The sequence below is a fragment of the Buteo buteo genome, chromosome 9 (assembly GCF_964188355.1).
Source record: "Buteo buteo chromosome 9, bButBut1.hap1.1, whole genome shotgun sequence".
Lineage (NCBI taxonomy): Eukaryota > Metazoa > Chordata > Aves > Accipitriformes > Accipitridae > Buteo > Buteo buteo.
Genome location: NC_134179.1, coordinates 27,875,681 through 27,892,121, shown reverse-complemented (window position 1 = coordinate 27,892,121; position 16,441 = coordinate 27,875,681). Strand labels below are relative to the sequence as shown.

Sequence of the window (16,441 nt, the reverse complement as noted above, 5' to 3'; positions counted from 1 at the left end):
TATTGATTATATAATTAAATTGCCAGTCGCTCAATTCTGACATGCTATAAACAATATAGAACAACTTCAGGTATTTTTTCTTGAATGTAGTGGTCAAAGGAGTCAGAAACTACAGGAGTTGCCTGAAAGAGAGTACTTATATCGCATTCATCAACACTGCTGACAACAGGGGGAAGAAAACCACTCAAAATTAAAGACAACTGACTAAGCCAGACATGTATTATTTGCAGGTAACTTCTAAGTTACTAGTGTTTGGCAAGGGATTTAGAAACCACTCATTTAGTATTACCCACATGTGCAAAATATGCACAGATTTTATTAGAGGGAGGGAGTGTATATAGAGACACGTTTGCCTCTTTAATCGTCAGTACTATCTTCCAATTGCCATGTGCCACCAGAGAGAGAAATTTATTATTATACCAATGCTACTTCTACGATTTGACTTCCACTGAGACCCTTCTGGGAACGTGGAAGGCTTAAATGCAATTCATTTGTAATGCAGTGAAACAATCGCTTGACAGAAGAGTAATTCCCCATACGCAGAGACAGAGGGAAGCCCCGACTGGTAGTATTGTTGCTATACAATGTCTTTGCCAGTTCCAGTGGCAAGATTTTAGCAGAAGCATACCCAATCAAAATAAGATCAAAATACCAGACGTCACAGAAGCAATATATTGCCAAAATCTAACAGGTCAAAGCAAAAATCCTGCATTTTATAAACTGGTTACATAATAAAGTGTAACCAGAGCAGCTGATGCACACAGCACATGTGATGTTCCAGGCTTCCACATGGAAGGGAGGGGGCTCATTGTTTTTATAGTTACACTTCCTTTAAATATTTCTATCAAACAATATTTTGTTTTTTAAACACCCCACAACTTCTAACTCATTGTATGAATAATGCCTTTGTTCAATACCAGCATTTCACCCTTTTATTTTTGTGTACATATTACAGATATGATTTCTTGAAATATAACAATTCTCTAAAGCAAAGTTAAAATCCAAGACAAGTTGAACACAATTTGGGTGATTTGTTATTCAAAATATTGCATAGGTGGACACCCATACCCAGTATGAAATCTCCTAGTTATTTTAGATTTCAGTACAAAAGACACAATATTGGTGTTCCTTTGCGTATGTTTAACGACTCAGCAGGCAAGGCGCTTTCAGCATCCCCTGTATAGTTCCAGTATCTGTAAAGTTCAGTATGATACATGAATAACATAATTTGGAATTGGAAAATATTTAGACACAGAATTAGAAGAAAAAAAAAACAGTAAAAGATTTAAAATTTAAACCCACTTACAGGCCTTTCCTGTAAATTCAAGACAATAAGGAAAAAAACACCTAACACAAAACCACACTTCCCCTTACTCCCCATGCCACAAAACAAAAATCACTGAGGACTGGGACTTGTACAAATGCCTCTGTGATAACTTCAACCATGAGGTCTTTTTCTCCACCTAAAAAGCAATTCTGAAAAAAAAAAAAAAAAATTCCTTCAGGTTCATAGTATGGATTTCTCACTGCACAGCTCTTAAAGAGAAGAGCTATGAGAAGCCCAAGCATGCATCTGAACAAACCAAACTCTGTTCAAGATAGGGAGTTGCAGTTTTCTGTCTGACACTCATTAAGAAGCATATTCATAAGGGAAAAAGCTAGAATTGGAAAAACTCTGATGGCATTGTATTCTTTCAAAAATTAGGTTAGCTGTGTGACGATCTTTTCACGGATCTACCCTGTGTTCTGCAAGAGCTAACTCCTGCAGATATTTATCCCTGATAAAAGCAGTTGTTTTACAACGTACTGGAAGACAGTTGAACTACTTTGGGGATATCCAGAAAAAAAGTGGTTTCAAGAATGGGAACAAACTTTCTGTCACTCTTTAAAAGAGCAAAATATTTTCCAACACACACTTCTTCAGGCTACAAGAACTTTTAAAAAAATATGTTCTTTGAAAATAAGCCATGCTGACACTTCTATAGTATATTAAGTATCTTATATCTTAATTGATATAGCTGTAGTTTTGGAGTATTAAACAATCTGAGCTACAACTGTGGTGGCCTCTCTCGTCAAAAGTGATTATTTGCTACAGTGGAAATTGGACAAACCAGTAAATAACATAAAAGATGTTCAGAAATTACTGAACAGAAAATTCACAGAATGGGAACTGGTGAGCATGTTTCGGGGCTGAAATCTTGAGGACAATTAGCAAAATTGTTTCCAACTAACAAACTGAAAACAGTCAACGTACTGCTCAAGCTGCTGCTATCCCACACAATAGGGTAAAAATGACAACATGAAAGATGAGAAAAAAGGAGCACAAGTTCGTAGTGGTACCAAAAAATTATGACTGGAGTTGGGTCTAGAGTAGAAAGTGGCTTGATTCTTCAAGAAAAGGCAAATAAAATGAATTAGTGTGAATGATACCCAGAGGCCAGACTGCATAAGCAGAACTCTAACTATGAATTATGCACTTAATTTTCCTGTAGTGCAGCAAGAGTTAGAGCTTAGTCTGTCATTTACAGGAACTGAGCAGACCAGTGAGCATGGAATTCAGACAAAACAAGAGGTATTTCTGGAAGCCCTGCCTTCCATTGATATGAGTGCCTATATAATCACATTTAGGGCAGGAAAAGTAGTTTTGGTTCACTGTATCACAGTAAGGGATGTAATTCTCTGATGTAACTTATCATTATTACACTAATATTTTAGTTAACTCTGTAGAAAATGTTTACAGTCGATAGTTGAAATACTTTCTTTTCCTCTCATGGGAGAGAGATTTTTCTCTTCCATGATGAGAGGAAGAAATTCTGAAACAGTACAGGTGAATTATTTAATCAGAGGTATTTCTATACACAATCTTAACAAGGAATGTAATTTTCCGGGTGGGTGGTCTTATTTCTTAGTACCTTACTAAATTGTAGCTTAAATTCCTTCACTTCATTTTTTTCAAATTCTTGTAAAATGAAAGTCATATATGTTTTTCTTCATTTTGGAATTGTCTATACATAACACATGGGGTACATATATCTGTCTCAGACATCTCTGTCTGTAGTTTTAATAAAAATGCAAATTTTAACATTTTAATTATCAGACAGTGATAACTGAGGCCTTGATCTAGTGAACGTTACATGTTACACCTTACGCAAATCACTTAAGCAATCCATTAAGTAAGCAAATCCAATATTCTAGCAAAACAATCATGGACATAACAATATGAATCCAAAATCTGCAAGATCAGCCCTTCTTATTAATTGACAAGTGCTGACTTTACAGTGGTAATCACTCACTTCTAAAAGGTCCACAGGTATATGAAATCAACCATTTTAATTACTCAGTATTAATTTTAATACATATTAAAACACGTCACATAATTGCTAGACTTGTATGTAAGGAACTTTTATCTGGTAAACTGTTCTCTTCCTAGTTAAGACCTTCACTTCATGATGCAACATTTCTCATATTAATAGTCCACAAGAATAGAAAAGTGACATTCACAAAGACTTAAAAGTCTTTTAATGAGACAGAAACTCATTTTGTTCTAAAATATTCACTCACTTTATTGAGAGTGACTGACAAACACCATAAAGAATGAATTTCTTTTCATAATAACCTCTACCAGCGGCAGCCTTTTGTAAAGCACAGTCCAGTTGGCCAAAGTCATTTGCGGGCTATTGTTGCATATACCACTGTGCTAGATACTTGTATTGTCTGTTTTCATAGACAACATTGACAAAGTGACAAATTGTCATTTGGCTATGTTTTTAATTTTTAACAGTAAAGAGAAAAAATGAGACAAAAGTTAATTATAAATGGATTCTAAAATCTACAGTTCATAAAGAAAGGACCTTCAGTGAAAGGTATATTCTTTCTTTAAAGGTATATTCTTAGAAAAAGGTACATTATTTAGTCTATCTTCCAATACAGGAGTGCAGAGACCCTGTAAGATGAGGTCCTAGTGAGATCTGAATTCCTGTGATGTTTCATGATATTCCATTTGGGTTTGGCTACAGGTACATATCAGAGGAAGGGGAAAAAAAAAATTACTGTGCTTTTAAGGCAATATTGTTATGGTTAATGCAATGAGGTCCAAACACCTTAGGGAAAAGAATTATCTGCACCATCAAAAAACTATAGCTAAAAGTAAACAGAGGTAATAAGAGGCAACTTCCTGTGAAATTCATTCCAACAGTGATTTACTTTTACATTAACGAACTGTCAACTAAGGGAAATACAAGAAAGCCAACTGGTAACTTTTTCTCTGCAAGATTTATATGAACAGAAATTCTAAACACGTGCCTCAAGGCAGCAGAAATTTAGATATTAAACAGAACGTACAGGATTGCTTTTGATTTGTTTTGCTTAAGCTACATTAAAATATAAAAGATGACTGACAGAGAAAGGGGAAAGAATAAAAATACTTCGGAGCTATTCATTAAATATCCAGCTTCCTTCTGACTAATCTCTCAGTTACACGTGATGTATGTATGCCTATGTAAGGAAAGAGACTGCCAGACTGAATACTTTTTTCAAACTTTTTAGGTTTTCTGAGTTTTTCCATAACATTCAGAAATGTGAATTTCCATGTCTGAGTCAGGGACAGCACTCTCAGTCACATTTACCCTTCTCAGCACTATATGCATGCCTGTTCCCACCCTGGGCATGCCATGGGAGAAGTTTCACAAAGCACCAGTAATAATGTTATAAAATCATCCCCCGTCTCCTCGCCATATGCAAGGATTGTGCTGACTGATGGGTTAATGTCTTGGCACTTTGGTTCTTGCTATGCACATGGTAAGAGAGAGGAAGATAAGGGAATGTGCTGACAACCATTTAATCATTTTCATGGCGATAGGATCTTTGGCCCTTGTCTGGGGTAGGCAATTTCAGATCTGTGGTGAAAAAACACACTTCCTGACCTGGGCCGTTCAAGATAAAACCCAATCCATTTCCACAGACAGCAATGTGACTAACCCTTGCTGCTAGCGTGGGTGGCGTTAGCAATACTTCCCACCATACTCCCTTCCCATCTCTTATTAGGCTCCTGAGCCCATGGGGTCACTCTGAAACTCTCCCATAAACAAGGGAGGACTTTAATCCCTCCTTTATCTACTCAGGCCCAATTAAGAAGCCTGACGGACAGACATGATCCTATATTGCAGACCATTATCAGCCATGTGGGTGAAGGACCTGCTTTCAGATTTATTCTTGTTTCTCACCTCTCTTGATGAATTAAAAACAGCACAAATTTTTGCTTTGAATCACCACTAAAAAAAAAAGAAATTAAAATTTCAGGGACTGTAATAGAATTGAAACTTACTCTTCAGTGAGCTCAGTGGGGATTGATTAAAGCCCTTTGAGGACATGGAAACTTGACTACAAACACCAATGCACTTTACTGATGGATGAACAAAAGGACAATTGCTCACTCTGGCATTAGCTACAGTCATAGTAATTCTGTAATAACAGCAGTATGGCACATAATGCAGCAATAGTGTAATAAAAATTGTAGATGCACTCATGGCTTTATTAAAATAAATATTTTCCACATCCTGAATAAAATTAAATATGGTTGCATGGTAGTCAAAATTTAAAACAGCTATTGACTTTTATGTAATTATGTATCTGTTGATGACAGAAAAAGGTAAAAACTCTTACAAGGATGTTGCAATCTCCTCAAAATGTGCAAGTGTTCAAAACCCTGGTAGTACAGTACTGACAAGACACTTGAAAACTGGTTTGAAAAGTAATCATGCAAACTGGAATCTGCTTTTAAGGTCACCAAAAAATCTCCAGTTCTGCTCTTGGGTTACCATAGATAGCACAGTCAAAACCAAGAGACAGTACTATATTGAAACATTAGACATTTTGCTATGAGACCAGAAAGGCCAAAAAGTAAGGGGAGACTAAACTGAACACTTCTTGTGAGGTTACACACACCTGAAGCAACTGATTTTTACTTTCCATACTGAACTGCTGCTTCCTTATGTCAGATGAAAATGAGGCCATTGCAACAGGACAAACGTCAACGCAATTTTGTAGGCACAGCAAAAGCACTGTCATTCTGAGAAGTGCAATGTCCAATGGATCTCCTAATTTCCCAGATTTTGAGCCAAAATAGATTCTATGGGGCGAAGATTAAGGAAGCACTAGAGAAATTAGGGAATTTTGGAAATCATCTAATATATTTCTCAGAACCAAGGAAAGCGGACTATATATTTAAACCATTTCTGGCAGATATTACTATACATTCCCAAGGATCGAGATTCCCTAGTCTTCCTTGGCAATCTATTCCACTGCTATCTATACCTTTTGATGAGATGTCCTCCCCTCATTTATCTTGCTGTAATTTAAGCCAATTCTTTCTGCCCTTTCAACTGCCCAGAAAGATCAGTCTATCCCTTCCCACTGCAGCTATCTCTTTAAATAGTCTCAGTTCTTATGCAATCCCCCTTCTGCCTACTCTAGACCAAAAAATCTTAATTCCTTCTGTCTGCCCTCATTATTTATGTTTTCCAGAACTCTGTTTACTTTTTGTTCTCTTTTGGGCTCTCTGAAACCAACAAAATGTACATACAAACAAAAAGTTAGGGATGTCTGAATCTCAGATAAAAGCAGATTTAACTAATTCTGTTTAAAACAGCACCATTTTAGCACCTCAGCTTCTATAAAGTCCTTTCACTGGAAGATAGGCAAGCTGTTTACAAAAGAGGCAAGACACACTCATCATTATAGGCAGGGAAACTAAGGCACAGCTAAATGACTCACTCAAGGCCATCAGGGATGTCTACCCCAGACAGGAATGGAAAGCTGTCAAGCTGTTTACTGAGCTGCTCAGTAACTTCACCCCATGTTACAACACATGACCTGAAGCCAGTATGCCAAGACAGTTACAGCTGCTGAGATTTTAACTAAAGTACACGTTATATTCTTATAATTAATTTCTATTTTTATAATTTCTTTCTGTCTTTCTGTTTTAAGTGTCAGAGTCTATCCATTGATTCCTCTGAGGTATCAGACCTATATTTTGGGATTACACTCCATTGCTGCACCTTGCTGCTTGTCAGTACCTTACTGATCAATTTATGGCTAAACATTCTTTTCACAGACCATACCACTCCTGTTCTAAATTTTCTGCTGTGTAATCCTTCTCCCAAGTTTTGTTTCTGAAAACAGGCCAAGTCCTGTAGTTTTTCTCAAGTTAAACTATAAAATTATTACTTTTGCATTTTTTTCCATGTCACAGCATGACTGATATTTTTACCCTTATGAATAGCCCTTTAAATAATACATAAAATCTGTACCTGAAGATCTTAATCCCTTGCTTGTATGTAACCTCCTCTAGGCAAAGCTTAATAAGCCCCAATAGCTTTCTAACCTTACAGCTCACTAGTGAAGCTGGATGAATGTTAGGTTTTATGATATTTCTACTGTAACTTCAGTAAAGCTTAAGCTGCCAGAGAGATTATGGATACCATATGAATCCACAGCCAAAGTGACCAATACCTTTTAAGAAGACAATATAAAAAATGCAGGAGCAGCAGTGTTTCCCACCTTGTCTGCCTTGCTCTATTAAAAAGAACAGATGAAAAGACGCCATTTTGCAGCATAACCTATGCTTTTACATCAAGATAAAAAGAATGATGAATCCCGAGGGTCTACAGGCAACTACTGCCAAATGACAGGTGGCTGTAAAGCTAAATGTCTCATTTTCATTTCAGTCGAATATTAACAGCAGACTATCTATGATCTCTTTCACTGTTGAACAGCAAACATTTGTCTATTGAGCCTGGGTGTTTCCAGTGTACCTTATTTATCTACTCATTGTTCAGGCAGATAGGGAAATGTCTTTTTTGTTTATTGAAAGTTTTGAAGATTTCAAATCTTTTCCAGTCAAAGCAAGAAAGAAAAAGCCCCAGAGGCACACACTTGAAATATAAAAGACTCAGGTTCAGGTCTCTGCTCTGATTTCCATCAGAGACCTGGTTCTGAGTATCCTATATGCCAAATCCGTGCCTGAGAAAAGAGCACAGACAGTAACTATAATAGAGGATACGGAATTATCTAGAACACTTTCACTGCTTTTACCAATCCAATGGCACCAACCACTTTATTGCTGAAGTAGTTAGCCAGGGGCATATATGATTTTGTAGAAGTGTCTCCTGGAGTTTGGCATAGGGCTTTTGACCCATCTACTTGTTCAGTGCCAGCACAGGCAGCAATGGTATGCTGGGATTAGCTGAATGCGCAGGTGAGCTTGTAGTTGGCTTTCTCTGTCCTCACGGCATACTGGCTAGGACCTTCTGGCTCATGGGACTTACTCTTGCTGTGTCACCTGTACTTTCAATAACTAAACTTTTATCAAGAGGAATTAACAAAGACTAATGGTCTTAATGTTCTAGTCACCAGATAACAGCCCAGAGCAGCTGTAAATTAGAGCTGCATGGCCCAGGATCACATATGGCCCAGGAACACAGGGAGAAAAAGGCCATCAGCCAACAGAGCCACGGGTGAGAGCTGTTTCCTAAGGACATTTCTGGCTACACGATTTAATGGAAATGGAAAACACCTATTAAAGTGACATGAAGCTGGAAGGTGCTACTGCACAGCTACTACACTGTTTTTTCTCTAAATAAAAAATACAGGTTTAAAAAAAACAACCTGCACTTTTTAGTTAGAGAAAAAAAAATATCAAAGAAACTAGAAACTCTTTCTATATATAAACCATCCTTTTTCCAATGGCAAGTCTGTAACAGCAAAACTACCCATCTGGTATGGAATTAGCTGAGCACTACAAGCTGCTCCAAAATTTTCATATGCTCCAGAATAAACTCCAGAGTTTTTTTTCCAGTAAAGCATCTGGAGCTCCTAAAATATTTTGCACTCTAGTGGTTAGGAAAAGACATTTAGTAAATGAAATCTCTCATTCATATGTTTAAAGAAAACAGTATGTGTTACATTACTCCGTACTCAAGTATCACTACAGACCAAGATGATGTTAAGTTTAAACTGATTGTTCTTTACAGTGTATGATTATCCTATGTACATATAGCTTGCCGAGGAATGTTTCTATTATTTGAATCATAAAAGTGTTTAAAAGTAATAAGCACACTACAGTTATTTTACAGATTTGAACTAGAGTGAAGGGAATACATAATCTACAGGCAGAGTGTTGTGGAAAACGGGAGAACTACGTGATTAGTCGCAGTATTCCAACAACCAGAAGAAATTCAAGAGAGGTAAATACTAACAAGGTAAAAGCAAAGGAAGGGCAAAATGACAGAATTCAAAGAACAAAGAAAAAAATAACAGCAAAATGATAAAAAAACAACAAAAAGAAAATTCAGCAGTAGCAGAAAATATGACCCAACCTAGCAAATCACAACTAATAATTACAACGCATCGCTTTCACCAAAATGTTATACTGTATATAATTCAGTCATATGTAAGCATAATCCTTAGTCATCAAACCTTTGGCTCCTAGGCCTTTTATTTAAGCAAGAAGATAATTTGCTGACTTACCTGCTTGCTGCATGTATATAATATATGTGGTAAACAAGCAGAGGCAGTGCTGCAGCTTCCATTTCCAGTGATAGCACCACATTTCACTTACATGAGACATCCTGTGGAAAAAAAAGGAGCAGGAATTCAGGGAGCTTTACAAGCAGCCAAGAAAATGAGAAAATACTGTTGTTAGTCAAACTAGTAACTAGCAGTAAATAAAGTAGCACTTGAAATTTATGGATGGCCCTAGTCTTCCTGAAACAGAGACAGAAGTCTCTATGCTTATTAAAAATGGTCAGAAATGATGTTGTCTTGTTCTTAACAGACAACAAAGTGGAAGACTTGTCAGCGCTGGGCTTCTAAGCAGATAGGTGTGGGTGGTATTTCAGTGAAAGAAACAAGCAGCCCATATGGTGACAGTCTGAAAGAATTAAGGTGTATGGTTTTTTTTGGAGATTGCAAAGCTTTACTTTACCTATTTACATAATTTACAAATACATTTATGCTGTTTAAATTTATATATAAACACATATTTGTTACTAACTATATAAAGAAGGTAGGTGAGAATTTGCCTCAGCCCTTAACCAGCCTTTCCATATTTTTCAGTGCTAATATTTTGATAGCTACAACATTTTCTGTTGGCAACTTTAATGAAAATCCTGAAACTTTCCTTGCCAAAATCTAGGGGCTCATCTGTGCTTCCAGTGAAGCCATGGACATTTTTATTATTTAATAAAACAAATGCAATTACATAAAAATCTTTATCAGTTATAGCTTGAAGTCAAAGTTTCCTTTGCCTTGAAGTGTACAGGACATTTAATGGCTAAACCAGTATGTTTCCTCCATGGTGGGCAGAAGAGGAAGCAAGAAAGGCTCTTAATAAATTTGGTCAGACATTAAACCATGTATCCAAAATGAATGGTGCTCCATTACATTCCTGTCTCATTTTATTCAACAATTTAGCAACAAGCAAAAGCAAGCAACAAGTAATGAAACACATGTATTCTTTTGACCAACTCCTTCCCCTCCTATTTGGTGATGATAACTGGCTTTTGTTCATTAAGATGTTATCTACTTATACTGGGAGAAAATCTCTAACAGAATCCCCAAAATATTTCAAAAGCCTACTCCCAGAAACAGTATGTGAAGAACCACTGCAAATGAATAGTCATGAAGAAATGACGATGAACACAAATGTCTTCCAGGTTAGTGCATATTAAATACAGAAAAAAGAAAGATATTTGGAATAGCCACCAGTATGATTTATCAGGATGAAAATGTGAAAGAGATAAGTGAAAGAAAGTACAGAGTTCATACTCAGTGGCAAGAAAAATTAATTTTCTTAAACTTGGGAAAACAGTCTTCCTTCTGCTCCACAGACATTGTTGTGAAACTGCCAGTGAAACCTGAGGGCAAATGTAAATCTTTTCCCAGTATCAGCTTCCATTTCTTCCCAAAGTGGAGTTCTGTAATCTAGACAAGCCAAACTTAATGCAGCAAGATAAACCATTGTAAAGGAACAACTAATGTTTCAGTTTTAAAAGTAGCAGTTCATCAAACCACTCCTGTGGGCTAGATGCCAATGGGCCCAGGTAAATGGCACTTCAACAGACTGCTGCAATCAGTCAGGTTTCCCTTCAGTGCAGTGTTACATAGCACAAGTGTATGATTACAAAAGAAGTCCAGTTCTTTATGTGTAGTTCTATCAAATTAGGAATTTGAAGCCGATTTATTTTTCTGAGATATTGTAAAGTCAAACTTAACAAGTGTTGAAGACAAGCACAGAAAACACTGGGCTCTGAAATACAAGAATCTCTTTGATGAAGCCAGACACACAAAATAACCAGATTATCAAACAATAGAATTATTGTCCTTCAACTTAATGACCCCAAAATCCCTACTAAAATCTCAGACAACAGAATGCTGAGGTTTGCGAACAGTTAGTGTTCAATGTATATAATTCATAAATCCACAGTACCCTTAATATTAATTTAGAAAATTGGCTTTGAACAGAAGTCATTTTAAGACATGAAAAGAGCTATATGTACATGCAAACGCATACAGCATGCATATATACTCACAGAGTGGTGAAATGGAAATGTTAAGGATAACAGTATGACATACCAGAGATACAGAAGAATATTGCTGTTTCTACAGAAGAAATTGTTTGCAGCTACTGGTGAGCTACGTGCCAGCCTGCTGTATAATCTACCAATGCAAACTTGTAGAAGTGGTTGCATTACTGGTTTTGGGTTTGTTTTGAGCAAGCACAGTTAAAGTTATCAGACTAGGAAACAGTCTCAAAAAAATTATTTATTAATTCAGAAGAAATCTGTGCTGGTTTTCATCATATTGATACATTTTCTGTGTGTTACAGCAATCATCACTTTCGATGTCTCTGTGAACTCAGCTGAAGTTTTTGCTCACTGAATAGCTGGTGAATCCAAGACACAACTTGATACTCAAGGAAAATAACATGACAAGTTTCTGCTGCCTAGGTCTGGAGTGAATCTACCCAGTCACATTGCCTTTAGTGCCCTTCTTAAAGAATCTGAGATTCTGCATTAGTCTGAGAGAGCTATTTAATTTGGCCAATTTCTATTTGTTGATGTTTACTTGCATTGCGGTAACACTTACAAGCCAGTACTCCATGGTGTTAGTTTACAGTCTGTTTCCTCACCCTCACTCTTGTAAAAAGCTCAAGTCAAGAAAGATTTCAAGAACGTGGATAATCAACAAGAGAGCAAAGCATAAATACATGCAAAGAACAAGGCAGAAAGGAGTAACTATAAAGATTTTTTCCCCAGAGAAAAAAAGCTAGATAATTATACAATGTCTATAAAAAAAATTACAATTCTCCACCAAAATAAATACATAAAAAATAGCAAACCTGTCTCCCCCACTTACATTCTCTACTGCTGAAGGACAAAACAATTTTCTTTACACCACATCATGTCAGTTGACAAGAAAGAAAGGTTTATCAAACTCAAGAATGCCCACAGAAGCAGCACACTACCAAAACACCCCACTAATGCATGCACCATGAGTCAAATCTGTTTCTTTTGAAGATCTATGTTACAAAGAATAAGCTCTAGCTGAGTGCTATAAATGAATGAGGAAACCTGTTATTTACATGTTCTTGAGATCTTGCATAGACAAAAAGCCAAAATCCATAAACCTGACTGCTCACAGCCCTACACTGTGATGTGTGTAACACTCCTGTTCACACAAGAAGTTTTCAGGGATAGAAGTCAGCTAACACATTGCCAACAAAAAGGCTTCTTTTATAACAAAATCCATCCCTGGTATTTTTATAATATGACATCCCAACTGGCAGACAATTACAAAAAGGAGCCAGAGAAACTGATAAGTACTTCCCAGGCATTAAAAAAACCAGCACAACAACTTAGTCACAGGTATTATTCACCTGTTAATACCCCACTATGTTTATTTTAGGGTTCATTTTCTTGATTATTAGTGTTAATTAACATCTAGAAATTAATCCAAACAGCATATGAATAGTTAAACAGAAAAATTAGCAAACAGTTCTGGGCTATTTTATAGCTTATTAAGGGATGATATGGTCCCCTGCCACAACAGCACTGACTTGATGGCCTAAGAGACCCCTTTGGTCTTGTGTTCCTATTTTAAATAGTATTAAAAGGATGTGTTCTGTCATTTAACATTCATCAGTAGCACAGAGAATGGACATCAGTACAGCAATGTACTAAAACACACCAAGAGTTTAAATAAGCAAAGCAGTCCATAACAAAGATCTCAGAACATATACAGATTATTTCAGTCTTCAATCCCGAATACATTAAAATTGCTGAACCCTGTTCTCTATTTTGTTTCAATTTATATGAAAAAGCCCTGTTCTGTCCCCAGCTGGTAACATGCTAGCAGCTCTGAACAAACTATTATAGATTGTCAAACACAGAACCAAACCAATATTTTACCCAATATATTTGGGGACTATTAGGACACCTATGGTAGGAGTACATCCATTACAGACGGATATAGTCTCCACAACAGCAATCCCTCTTAGAAAAATTACAAAGTGATCTTCTATGGAGTCTGATAGAAGCACTGCTAATTTTTCTATGGACTTGTATTATTCCATTGTAGACACTGTGTGACATGACCAGCTATGCACTCTAGCTACCAATTCAATACAGTCCAGTCCAAAGCTACTTTCATTTCCTATAACATAGGGAGACAATGAGCTTATTCACCATTCATTCCAGAAGAGCAAAGTAGACATGTAATTTATCTAAACCATAAATGGATAGTAACTTGACATAGTTCAAGATTAAATTAGTGGGATTCTTGCTACACCTAACTACTAAACCTTTTCCTCCACATGCCAGCAACCAGCTAACACAACATCATCACCTTTAGGGAGTATACAGCTCCGCAAGAAAATATACACAAGATGTGAATAATCCTGGAGCATTTCATTTGTATACTGTACGGCCCCAAAACATGCAATACATATTCAAATACACCATCTTCCTTGTTCAAAGCTTCAGCAAAGTTCCCTGGAGTAGGATGTGAATTCTGCCTCAGGCAGACTGACATGACTTTCTTTGGTCTTTGACATGTCTAAAGCTATTAAGGAAAAATGTTGCTGACACTTTAAAATTAAAAGAAAGATAACATCAGTTTCACATTTTTTTTCCTCATATAGGTTGTAAACAAAAAGATTTTGAGCTTAATCACTCTTAAGTGGAACTGCAACAAGTGAAAGGTGATTACAACTCACGGTTTAGTTCCTGCAGGTTAAGAGAGGTCTATTTTAACTTTGAAACCCTTGCTTTAAACTATAGTACCTGAATGTCTTGAAAGATTAATTACACAATGCCACTTAAAACTTTCATTTTGTTAAGCATTACTTGTTCCTACTTCTTCTTACAGTCAACCCTGAAAGCACCCTCACACTCATCGAAAGAGATGAAAAAAAATGAGACCCTGCCTTTTAATTTAAACAGTGCCAGCTGCATCAGCTCCATCTGAAGTCCCTCGGCTTTCCTTTCCAAATGAACTTTTCCCAGTTGCAGGCAACTAATCTGCTGGCTGTTTGCAACTTTGCAGCACTGCAACGCGAGGTCTTTAGGAACTCCTCATTTCTGCCCCAACTCCACCGCGCACTGTTAGAAAACCTCTACCCTTTTCCCCTTGCACTGATTCCCTTCGGTCCAGCCACAGGTCCCCTCTCTCACCTGGCTGTGAACGCACCACCGAAACTCCTAATCCCAAATTTTAGCACCTTGCCTTACCTTCGGTAAGAGCCTGTCAGCAAAGGTAAAACATACCGGGGAAGGCGCCCGGAGGCCACGGCAGTGGCACGCCCGGGGCAGGGCGGCGTGCGGACGGACGGACGGACGGGAGGGAAGAGAAGGAGGGAAGGAAGGAGGGAAGGAAGGAGGGAAGGAAGGAGGGAAGGAAGGAGGGAAGGAAGGAGGGCCACCGACCGGCCCGCCCCTCGCCCCCCGACGGCGGCGGAGCCCGCGCTGCCTCCTCTCCGCCGTGCGCTGCAGGGAGGAGCGGTGGGGCTGGGAAGGTTTTGTGGAGCCCGCCCGCCCCCCCCCTCTCCTTTTTTTCCCTACTTGTGCTGGCACCGCACCTGGAGGGCTGGCAACGGTGCCTGTGGCGGACGGGGCTCCTCGACGGGAGCGACCGCGGCCCCGGCGCCGAGCTGAGAGGCCGGGTCGGGCCGGGCGGGGGCCGGGGCACCGGCGTTCGCAGCGGCGGGCGGCAAGCGAGGCCGAGGGTTTCGCTACTTGCCTCCAAGCACGGGGAAACTCACCGGCGCGGTCCTAAGGACGGGATTACCGTGCTCGCAGAAAGGCAGCGGCCGCCCGGGACCCTGCAGGGCAGCCGCCGGCGGACCCGGAGCCCGGACGGGGCAGAGCCCTGCCCGCCCTGCCCTCTGAGCTCCCGACGTGAAACTCCCTCGTTTCCCCATTCCTTCAGCCCTACCTATCTGCACGGCTCGAACCTGACGTTACTCATCACCTACTACGGCGGGGGGGGGGTGGCGGGGGGGAAGCCCAGCCTGTCTTGCCGTGGTTTCTCGCCCCACGAAGGAGCTCGCGGGGATTATCCGCGCTGCCCGAGCGGCAAGCCGCAGCCCTCGCCCCGCAGTCCGGAGAAAAGACTTACATGGTGACATTACGGGGCGGCTCTCCTCCGGGGCTCAGCAACCATCCTCCCCCGCTGCCGCTCGCTCTGCCTCTGGCCCGCTCCCGCGCGGGCTCCTCGCAAAGGTCATCGCTGCTCGCCCACCTCTCGTCCACGCCCGCCCCCGCACACGCCGCCCGCGGCGGCCGGGGCCGCGCCGATCCGCTCCTCCTCCTCCTCCGCCGCCGCGATGCCCCCCGCCCCGCCACCGGGACCTGCCTCTCTCGGCACAAGTCGGGGAAACTTCGCAGCCGAGGGAAGCCGCCCCCGCGGAGAGCAGGGGCCGCCCCGCCCGCCGGTCCCCGCGCCCGCCGCGCCGAGGGGGGCTCAGGTGGCGGCTCCGGCGCGGCCCGGCGGGCTGGCCCGGTCGTCCCCCCCCCCCGCCGCCCGGGTGGCAGGAGGGGATCCGCCGAGCCGCCGCCGCCGGGGGGCCCCGCGCTCTCCTCCGGGGGCCCGCTCCACGGGACCGGCGCGCCGCTCGGGGGAGAGGGGTGGCTACCGGCACCCCGCGCCGCCCTTCACGCCGTCGCAGCCACGCAGCGCCCCGGCCCGCTGGTTAGGGGCTAGCCCGGGGCTGCGCAGTCCCCCAGCATGTTTACACCCCCCCAGCAGACGGTAGCCACAGGCCCAAAGCCAGCCCCGAAGGACACAGGCCACCTCTGAGGAGATCCCACACCAGGGACGCGACCCTTGGTGGTCACAGCCTCCTGGGCACGCAGCACCTCGCAGCATCCCCGTGGCAGCAGGTCCC

General features: G+C 40.6%; 1 protein-coding gene across 5 annotated transcripts in view; it reads right to left on the bottom strand.

Moving 5' to 3' along the window:
- ADGRG6 (adhesion G protein-coupled receptor G6) overlaps positions 1–15,787 on the bottom strand; it is a 115,623-nt gene extending 99,836 nt beyond the window's left edge. For 3 of the 5 annotated variants that reach the window (XM_075035859.1, XM_075035854.1, XM_075035858.1), the window contains exons 1-2: positions 15,673–15,787; positions 9,526–9,626 (exon numbers count right to left, since the gene is read on the bottom strand). In XM_075035859.1, the coding sequence (XP_074891960.1) occupies positions 9,526–9,626; positions 15,673–15,674 (103 nt within the window). In that variant the 5' untranslated portion in view covers positions 15,675–15,787. Of the gene's footprint in view, positions 1–9,525; positions 9,627–14,786; positions 14,935–15,672 lie in introns of those variants that run through there. The other 2 variants (XM_075035857.1, XM_075035856.1) reach the window with 2 other exon arrangements.
- Between the last annotated feature and the right edge of the window lie 654 nt (positions 15,788–16,441).